Below are 11,153 nucleotides of genomic sequence, written 5' to 3' on the forward strand. Positions count from 1 at the left end.
TTGTTGGGAGGGCTTAATTTTTTTATTTTCACAGACAGCTCAAAAAGTGGCTAGAATTTCATACTTAGCAACGTCTAGAAACAGATAGATAATCAGAAACATCATAGTTGGTGCATGCGAGAAACGTAAAGATATCACAAGTTCACGTTACGGCAGGACGTCCGAAACAGCAACAGCTTATAAAAATAAAGGATGGATCTAAACCCTGGTTAAGGTTCTCACAATGACATAGCCTCAAATCCTAGGATAATTGGCGTGGGGTGTCATGCTGATGGATCAAGAGATTTGAGACTTTCCCTCCACGGATGCTTCCATGCCATCTGATGTTTTTGCCAGAGCATATGGAGCTTTGCTAACCAACCTGCACAAAAATTGGCAAAAGCGAGTTAAGCAAGAAGAAAATGGTATATTTATAAGAATCAAGCACTCATAATTGTAGGAAAAAATGGAAATGGACAGATCATTTGATTCAAAACAAACCATAATGGAAGATGATACTAAGAATAACAGTGAGATGCACAACAAAAACACAAAGTGACCTCAAAAAATCTAGATTCAAAAGGCCTCCTGGCCCACTTTTGGTCATCAGGCCCTACAATTCCTAACAGTTGGATCAACCTAAGTCACCTCCAGAAGGCCATGTATTTAATTGCAACCCATGCCTAGGCAATTTGTGTAGGGCTTGAGGGCCAATTGCTTGATCAAACCCCGCAGTTTTTGGGAGCTATGCGTGGTGGCTGGAAGTAACCAAATTCAAATCATCAAACTATGGATCACTCTCAGAAACCATGACATGCTTGGGTAGTTGGGGAATGTACAAGGGCCTCGATGGACAGCCACAACCCACCCATCCGCTTTTGTGATGGGCTTTTCTCTCTAAGGCACGCATTATAGCATGATGATACCTGATGTTTATGGTTATGCTCATTAAAAACACATCGGAACACGCCAGCACAAACAAATTAATACTCGTAAGAAATCCGTAGATTTGCACCACCGCAGCACATAAAAATACAGGCACGTGTAGTTGACACATAATGCAAATCATACGGTGCAACTTAAAACTTGGGCCCTACACCAACAGGTCAAGGGCACAGTACAAGACGGGCCGGTTGTGGTATCACGTTGCGTGGATCCAATTTTGCCCTTAAGATGTGTGGATCCGGTAGTCTCCTGAAAAAGGATGACCCTCTGGACTAAGACCAAATCCAAAGCTACGCATACCTACCAAACCACTGTTAACTGGGTCGAGTTAAGCCTCCCGTGACCCTGGGTTCAGAAAAGCCTTTTTCTTGGACAGGAACAGGAATGGTAACCAGTCACCTAATTCCACTCAGAAACCCTTTTATGTTCAGGAATAGAGTAATGCATTCATCAACCTATTACCCCTCTCTCTCTCTCTCTCATACCCTTTGTTAAGAAGCCTTTTTCTTGGTCAGGAATAAGATAAACAAGAATCATCTCTCTCTTTTGACAGGTAGAGATAAAAGGAATATAATTCCGGAGATGGTATGCACAGGTACGGGTTGTTCAAGAAAGCGGCTAGAAAGCAAGTAGCGACAGTGGATGACCAAGCCGTGGCCTACCTCATTTAAAGTTTAAACCCCACGCGGTTTTTAGCATCACGCGGGGAGGTCACAAATGATGCTAAGGCAGCGAGACTTCCTCATCTATCTTTGTCGGCCACAAACTACGGGTCCACCACACAATTGAGCTACAGAACTTTAGGACCACTTTGGGGTAAAGATAAGTCAACTTTAATGTCTACATATCAACTACTTATCATCCATTTATTTCTAACATTAATCATCACAAAACATTTCCTGTGGCTTCCCCGTGTCTTGGATGGTTGAACAAAAGGGATTCTTTTCTACCCATTTTCATATGCACTCAACTCATAATACTTGTGAGAAGGAAATTCTGTTGCCATCTCTACACATATATGCTCGAGTAAAAGAAAGAGAACTTAAGGTGTAGCTTAAATAATGCAGCCACCCATCTTTGCTTCTAGATAAAATAGAAATTTTGAAATATAATAGCCAGTTCTGCAAGAAATTAACTCAACTATCAAGTTTGCCTTCTTCGGATCACATTGTTTGGATCGATCTATGTCTATAAATAGAAGGCGCATAGGAAAGGGACTTGATTAAAGGGTTCACACCCTAACATGATGGATACTGAGTGTAGACACAACAAGACGCCACGAGAACCAGTGCAAGCAAGATGCTGAATTGCCAGCAAAGTGGAGGCCCTTGCAAAGCAAGTTAAAGCCAAAAGCAAAGTTCAGATCTGATAATGGACCCAAGCTAAGACGAGGTGGTGCCCTCTGACAATGGATGGATCAGTGAAACAGAGCGACAAAAAGAAGCAACCATGGAGTCCATCACCCAGGATAGGGTGGTAAGTCATAGTTTGAATAAAATATTAGTTAATTCAATTTGGCAATGCACCAAATGCAGAAGCAAAAGGCATGATGTAGGGCCCAAAATAACAACCACCCCTATTGGATATAGAGGTTATGAATCACATGTTATGCACAGGATCTATATAAGGTTGCATGGAACATGACAGAGGTAAAAGTAGACGGGATATTTATTCGTTTAGATCTGTTTGAATAAAAATTTGAACATCCCATTGGTATCCATATCCGTCAAAGAAAATTTGATATGAATAGATAACCATCCAATCCGTATCTGAATATTTGATTTTACTTGTAACCATATTTAATTTTATATAACACTCATAAACTATTAAGAAAAATATATAACTGTATTAAAATGTTATTAACTCGATTTACCATCCACTTATAATATCTTTGATTCTATAGTCATAAAGTCTAATTATCTAATGTATATCTATATTTATATTCATATTTTCAATATCTGATTTATGTCGGTAGCCGTTTAAAATAAATATGGATATAAATTTTTACATCCAACTAATATACAGATATGTATATGTATGCATCAAATAAAATAAATATATATATGAATATATTGATATCCGATCCATATCCGATCCGATTTCAGCCCTAGAACAGAAGGAAAATCTTTGGAAAATAAAATTTGCTTTAAATAGAATAAACATCAGCGGAGAGCTCCTTAGTATTTGTGATACAAGGTAGTCTATGCATACGCCAAAAAAAACCTGCGCTCAAGCAGAGCAAGTAGGATCATACTAAATGACAGACAGTAAAATTTTGATCCTCCATGATCTCAAGGTATCCCAAGGAAAATGTTTGCATGAAAGCACTTATAAGATCCAAGGAATTACTATTTTAACAACTGGGAAGCAAAAGCTTGGACCTATTTATTTGTGAATGGTACGTGCTTTCTACTTTACAATCAGTTATCATCCATGATCTATAGTTCACAACAGGAAAAAGGGAGGGTTATGCATAGTTTCTCAAGAATCCCATCATGTCTTCTTTGGTCTTACGTTTTGCTTTCCTCGAAGTTTCAACTTCTAAAAGAGACTCTGATAAACGGGCTTTTTGTGGCATGTGATGTGCATGTGAAAGCCATATCAAATGAAAAATGCTAAACCAACAGAAAATTAAACAATTAAAGAACCTCATCTTTGAGGGGGGGAAAAAAAAAATTAAAGAACCTGAAAACAAGTTTACTATTTTAAGGGGTTGTCCGGCAGCAGACCTGCAGGAACAAAACTTCATCTTACCCTGATTCTTCAATGAACTCATTTTTTATTCTAAAACTCTTACCTTAACCACACAAATCCACCTTAGTAGTCTCTACTGTGTGTATGTATACTCTTAGGCTTTTCAAACGGAGCATCACAATGAACAAATACGTTACAAACACATTTGTGTCCACTCTCAGTAATTTCACAAATAGCTTAAGTGATCCATTTGCATCTTTGGAATCTTGTGTTCTTTTTTTTTTTATTTTATGTACCTTAAGAGTAACTGTTCTTGCCCTATCTTTAAGTGATCATCCATTAATCTACAACAATATCAAGTAGAGCCCCATGAATTCATTTCAAAATAATATGAAGTCTTATTGACCAAAATACCAGCAAACTAGTTGCATGAAAAGCTGCAAGAGGAGTTAAAGCTGTTGCTTTGTCATGTAGAAGTGAAGGTGAAAGGGAAGTTTACCTGTCCCGGCGCTTCTCCAAGAACCGCTGAAGCGAGTGCCTCCTAGCAATCGGTAGCTCTTCACACAGACAAAAATTTCTAATTAGAGATCTCAAAAAAATATGATCAAAGACACAAACTAAACCAAGGAGGACAGCCCAAAATACCAGCTTGAAGCTTGCACAGGGAACTGCCATTGGGAATCATCTGGTTCGGCGGTGATGCCCCTCCCACGACAGCAGAGGAGCTCTGCAGCGACAGAGACCGTGTGAGCACCGGAGAAGCCGCCGCCGCCGCCGTGACAGCAGCATTCCGGCCGACCATTACCGGGGCCTTGGCGGCGGCGGCGGCAGCAACAGCAGCATTGGTGTTGTTCGCGGCGGCCGCAGCGGCCGCAGCTGCGGCGATGAGCATGATCGCCTGGGCCTGTTTCGGCGCCAAATTCGAGATCGATCAGTTCCCGTGAAAGGAAAGCGAGAGAGGTTACCGGAAGGTGAGAAAGCTAACCTTCTCCAGTGGAACGGCGTCATAGACGCTGACGGCGCCGTTATAGAAGATGGTGAGTTGGGAACCGGCCGGAGCGCTCGGCATTGGAGTTGGCGAGTTCCTCCCAGCATAATTAAACAACAAGAAGTGTGAATTAAATCATAAACGCGTGCAGTTACAGGATTTAAAATAATAATAATAATAATAATAATAATAATAATAATAACAGGCAGCTACATAGAAATATTTGCGTCAAAACGTCATATAACGAGATTTTTTTTTTCCACTCTCTTTTTTGGAATTTATTCTTTAACAACAATCGACTAACAAGGACAAATTACCGGTAAATATATTAGATGCTTCGCGTCTAAGGCAGGTATTGACGGTGCCAACGTAATTATTACGATTAATCCACCAATATTGAAACGGTCTCGCAATTTAGGAAGAAATCAGAAAGGAAACGCGGAGAGGAACAAGGGAAAGAGAGAAATTAACGGATTACAATTTTCTCATTGGAAAAAAGAAAAAAAAAAATCTGCTGTTAGGAATCCAAAGGTTATTTTTCTTGGATCAATTATTTTGGCTTAGAGAAAAGAAAATGTGAACAAAAGCCCTCGGAATCTCTAATCTAGGCGCCATCCCCAAATTTCCCTCCCGAAATCTCGATGATTTCGATTCGGGTGGGGGGGGAAAAACTAAAAACCCTAGCTTTCACCATGAATCAAACCATTAAAACCGAACCATTTCCCTCCACCGGCATACCTGCTGCTGGACTCGGCGGTGGTCGCCGCTTTGAGTGAAAGATGGAGCGCGCTCTCGTCCTCCGCCGCCGCCTTGGGCTCCGTCTCCGTCTCCGTCTCCGCCTCCGGCTTGATTTCGGTGGTCTTCTCTTCCTTAATTTTTTTCGCTTCTTTGCCGCTTGCCGCTTCCACGAGATGCATCTTGCCCTGGCTTATTATAGAGCTCTCCCGATCTAAGCCGGTGATGGATTATAGAAGGCTCTTAGAGGGGGATTAGAGAGAGAAATTTGGACATGTGGGTATATAGGTTTTTTTTTTTCTCTTTCCTTTTATTCTTTTTTTAGTTATCATGCCTATCTGTCTGTTGGCTTTTAAAACAGAGTGGAGGAATTTAAAAAATGGAAAAAGAAATGATGGAATGATCCAATCAGATTAGACTTCCGAATTGAATCACATGACGTTTTTGGGTTTTTAAACTACTATCGCATTCTTTCTACGGTCCTTCCCTAGCGTGTTGTTTTCTTCGTCGTCCTTTGTCTTGCACGCCTATTGGCAGCGTGGATCGGGGTTGGAGTTCTAATTTCTGCTTTATTCGGCAGGTTGCAGACGTGGCCCACGGTGGACCCTTTTTTGACCGGCCGGTGAGATTGTTGCTGTTTTAGGCTTTTTTTACGGTTTTGATGAATCTCAGCCGTTTTCGCCGCAAGGAGAAATAAAAGGAAAATGGATCCCTGCTCTGCATCCAAAATAGGGACGTAGATGAATCAAATTATTCCCGAACAATTCGAGTTCGATTTGAATTTAATTTGAATTTAATTTTAATTATTATTAAATTAAATTAATTCAAATAATTTTTTAAATCAAATTTGAGTAGCAAAATACTCAACCAAAAAACTCTCGAATATATTCGAATATATATATACATATATTCTATAACATTATTTTTTATTTATAATATATATTAGAATATATATTATTAACATATTAAGATTCGATTTTGAGTTCAAATATGACTCAATTGATATTCGAATTAAGTCGAACCAAACTCAAATTTTATCTATTTTTCATCGAGTCGAACTCGAGTTTCAGATATTAACGTTCGATTAATCTTAAATCAAATTTCGAATTTAAATATTTTAAGTTGAGTCAAGCTCAAATTTTTAGCTACTCGACTCCACTCCTAATTCAGAGCTAGCTTGAATCTTAATGGTGACCACCTTATTGATATGCTACGTTTCAAAATCAGCAAAACTTTAATTGCGTATGCTTACAGATTGACAGAGGCAAATATATTTGTTAGGTAGAGATTGTGGTAATCTAGAACATTATCAAAAAAAAGCATGTCGGATTCTCATATCTTGTATATATGTATTCATATCCAAAAATTTTCTGATCTTCTATAAATATCTAAAATTAATCCATATAAATATTTAAAATTTATCCAATATCTATCTTAACACATATTCGTTCCTCACATAATCCTCTATATTCGATCTGTGGTTAGTTTCAATAGCTCTATGCCGTAATCTTTCTCGGTCTTTATAAATTGTAAACTAGGTCTATTCTAATACTGTTTATCATAATTCAAGATTTTACTTAAAAACTATAATCTAAATTTTTTATTCCAATAAACATATCTAAGGTCTCTTCAACATATAACCCGTATGAGAATAAACATATAATCTGCACTAATAGTCATAAGATGCGTAGCTTTTGGGTGATAATTGCAACGGCTATTACTGTTATGTGACGTGATCATAGCCATCAAGGATTCGGATCTCTCCTGTTCAAGATCAGACTACACAAGTTCAGTCTATACTTTAAATCCATCTACTGTTGGAAAATAGGTGATTGGACTCCAATGAATGGTACGTTTTATTCTGCCTGATCGCCAAATATTACGTGGCGCGTCAAACAACCGGTGGTGATTTGAAACGGGACCACCCGGATTCAAACATGAAATAGATGGCATCCATGCTCATCGATCACGTGCGTTTTTTTCCTTTGCAAGCCTTGTACTTATCCAACAGCCATAAAAGATAACCTCATGCGACAATCTTCCTTTGATGAGAGAGAAGACACCATCCTAATTATAGAAATTGAGCAATCAATGAAGTCATAATTAAAAAAAAAAAAAAAAAGCACTTTCCAACGGGGATTAACTAACACTCAAATTCCGCATGGAGATTTAATTGATAATTTATTATTATTATATAAATTTTTTTATTTTTTTAATCATATTATTTATATTTATATTTTTTATTTTAAAAAATAGAAAATAAAAGAATAAAATGTGATAGGTGGTGTTGTGGGAGATTATCCTATAATTTTATATGTCAACGTAGAATATCAGTCTCAATATCCATGTATCGCTTTATTATTATTATTATAGATTTAAAATATTATTTATTTTTATCATATTTTTATATTTTTATATTTTATTTTAAAAATATAAAAAAAATAAAAAAAATTGATACGTGGTATTATGGGAGATTATTTTATAATCTTACGTATCAATATGAAATGCCACCTCTAATACCCGTGTATCGCTCTATTATTGTTATATAAATTTTTTATTTTTTATCATATTATTTGTGTCCTTATTTTTTGTATTAAAAAATTAAAAAAATAAAACTTAACAGGTGGTGTTGCGGAAGATTATTCTATAATCTTATGTGTCAATATGAAATGCCACCTCTAATATCAGCGTATCACTTTACTATTATTATATAGATTTAAAATATTCTTTATTTCTTTATCATACTATTTATATTTATATTTTTTATTTTAAAAAATAAAAAAATAAAATTTGACATATGACATTGCGAGAGATTATTCTATAATCTTACATGTCAACACGGAGTGCCGCCACTAATACCCGTGTATCGCATTAATACTATTATATAGATTTTTTATTTTTTTATCATGCCATTTGTACTTTTATTTTTTATTTTAAAAAATATAAAAAATAAAAAATAAAATTTGATATATGGCGTTATGGAAGATTATCCTATAATCTTATATGTCAACACAGAATGCCACCCCTAATACCCCTAATACCATTTTATATTTTTATTTTTTATTTAAAAAAATAAAAAAATAAAATTTGACACGTGGTGTTATAGGAGATTATCCTATAATCTTATGTGTCAATACGAAATGTCAATTCTAATACCCGTATATCACTTTACTATTATTATATAGATTATCATATCATTTATATTTATATTTTTTATTTTAAAATAAAATATAAAAAAATAAAACTTGACATGTGATATTGTGAGAGAATATCTTATAATCTTATGTATCAATACGGAATGCCACTCCTAATACTCGTGTATCGCTTTACTATTATTATATAGATAGATATAGGTAAATAGATAGATAATAATTTAAAATATTATTTAATTTTTTATCATACCATTTGTGATTTTATTTCTTATTTAAAAATATAAAAAAATAAAAAATATATATTTTGATACATGGCATTACAAGAGATTATTTTATAATCTCACGTGTCAACATGGAATGTCATCCCTAATATCTGTGTATCACTTTATTATTATTATATAGATTTAAAATATTTTTTATTTTTTTATTATACCATTTATATTTTTATTTCTTATTTTAAAAATAAAAATATACTTGACATATGATGTTGTGGGAGATTATCTCATAATCGTATATGTCAACACAGAATGCCACCCCTAATACCTGATAGGTAGATAGATAAATAATAATTTAAAATATTATTTATTTTTTATCATACTATTTGTGCTTTTATTTTTTATTTAAAAAATATAAAAAAATTAAAAAATAAAATTTGACACGTGGTGTTACATGAGATTATCCTATAATTTTATGTGTCAATACGGAATGACACCCCTAATACTCGTGTATCGCTTTACTATTATTATATAGATTTAAAATATTTTTTATTTTTTTATCATACTATTTGTGCTTTTATTTTTTATTTAAAAAATATAAAAAATTAAAAAAATAAAACTTGGCACGTGGCATTGTGGAAGATTATCCCATAATCTTACATGTCAATATGGAATGCTATCCCTAATATGCGTGTATCGCTTTACTATTATTATATAGATTTAAAATATTTTTTATTTTTTTATTATATTATCTATGCTTTTATTTCTTATTTAAAAAATATAAAAAATAAAAAAATAAAACTTGATATGTGGCATTATAGGAGATTATCCTATAATTTTATGTATCAATACGGAATACTATCCCTAATATCCATATATCGATTTACTATTATTGTATAAATTTAAAATATTCTTTATTTTTTATCATACTATTTATATTTTTATTTATTATCTAAAAAATAAAAAAAATAAAACTTGATACGTGGTGTTGTGGAAGATTATTCTATAATCTTACATATCAATACATAATACCATTCTTAATAATCATATATCGTTTTACTATTATTACATAGATGGTAGCTTTATTAGATCTTGATGCATACGGATAATTGTCATGTACTCAACCTATTCCACAAGTATAGATTTAGTTATATTGATTCTTAGGATGTTAGATATTTGTGACACTTGATTAAAACTCCAATTAGTTCAATTTATGTTTAAAAGTTGCAAATGTGCTTGTCAAAAAATAGATGAATATTTATTAGATAAAAAAATTCAATCATTCCTACTTATTTTGATTCACAGCTAGACTCTATAATGGGATTGGAAATAAATATCTATTTTTTATTTTGATTATAGAAAGAAATAAAAATGTCTTGGTACTGCAAAATCTAATCTAGATTCTTTCTTAGTATTTAAATCTCATTCGGATCCAATCATGAGCTAGACATATCAAAAAATATAATTAATTCTAATTTTGATTCTAATCCATTTTGATTGGGATTTCAATTGCATTCATGAACCAAATATACTCTTAATTTGGAAAGTTCCATTCTACATCAACTATCTTTCGTGTACTGTGCTGGGACAATTGCAGAGGATACCTACTATCTTGTCCGACCATCACATATATTTGCTAGTTAGCAGGTGGTCATTAAATAATTCTAGATGATATAAACTTCCTTATCCAATTGCTAGCCATCTACAATGCATGAAGGGCCGGTGATTTGAGATTGAGCCTCTCTAATTTTGAACACAAAATAGACAACATCCAGATTTAACCACTAATGCATCTCGACAATTTTGTGTCAACACAAAGTACCTTCTATATAGAGATGTAGAATCCTCTATGGTGCATCTTTTGCTTGAACAAAAACAGTATGTATATCTGAATAAGATTATCCTATGGGTGGGGAAAGAATGTGCTATCCAAGAAAAATAAGTAAAACTTGAGCAAGTAATTATGCCGTGATATTTTTTAAGGCAAGTGTAGATAGCCCTACTAGTTATTGGTGTTATTTGGATACATCTCATGCATCCAAACCTTTCCACGATCTAGTTATATTGGTTTTAACATGTTAAAATATATGTGACATTCAATCAACTAGAAAGTATTTAGTTTAAATTTCTATCTTACGTGAATTAATTATCATAATCTTATTATTATTATTATTATTATTGGTGAAGGCACTCCAAATATTGAATGGTGTATTCCTCTCGTTACTTCTCTGCCAAAACAGGGAGAAGACTTTTTTTTTTTTTTCTTGGCAAAAAGCCAGAGATAAAAGTTTACTAATAAAAGAGGGAGCACATAAACTGAGGTGAGACGCATGGGTCATGGCCTGACGCATGCCCATGTCTGCTTTTGTTCCTTCCAGCGAATACACTGGAGATATTTACCATCTACATGTCTCGATGTTTTCATCCCTTTAAGCCTAGGTATCC

The 11,153-nt window shown here is 34.1% G+C and overlaps 1 protein-coding gene across 1 annotated transcript; it reads right to left on the minus strand.

Moving 5' to 3' along the window:
• Positions 1–5,631, minus strand: LOC105041953 (protein TIFY 3). The gene is made up of 5 exons (XM_019849419.3): positions 5,345–5,631; positions 4,604–4,703; positions 4,264–4,522; positions 4,118–4,175; positions 1–361 (listed from the first exon to the last, which is right to left on the minus strand). The coding sequence occupies exons 1-5, from the start codon at positions 5,521–5,523 to the stop codon at positions 277–279; spliced, it is 681 nt and encodes a 226-aa protein (XP_019704978.1). The 5' UTR covers positions 5,524–5,631; the 3' UTR covers positions 1–276.
• Positions 5,632–11,153: the final 5,522 nt, after the last annotated feature.

This window comes from Elaeis guineensis, chromosome 3 (assembly GCF_000442705.2).
Source record: "Elaeis guineensis isolate ETL-2024a chromosome 3, EG11, whole genome shotgun sequence".
In the NCBI taxonomy this organism is placed as follows: domain Eukaryota; kingdom Viridiplantae; phylum Streptophyta; class Magnoliopsida; order Arecales; family Arecaceae; genus Elaeis; species Elaeis guineensis.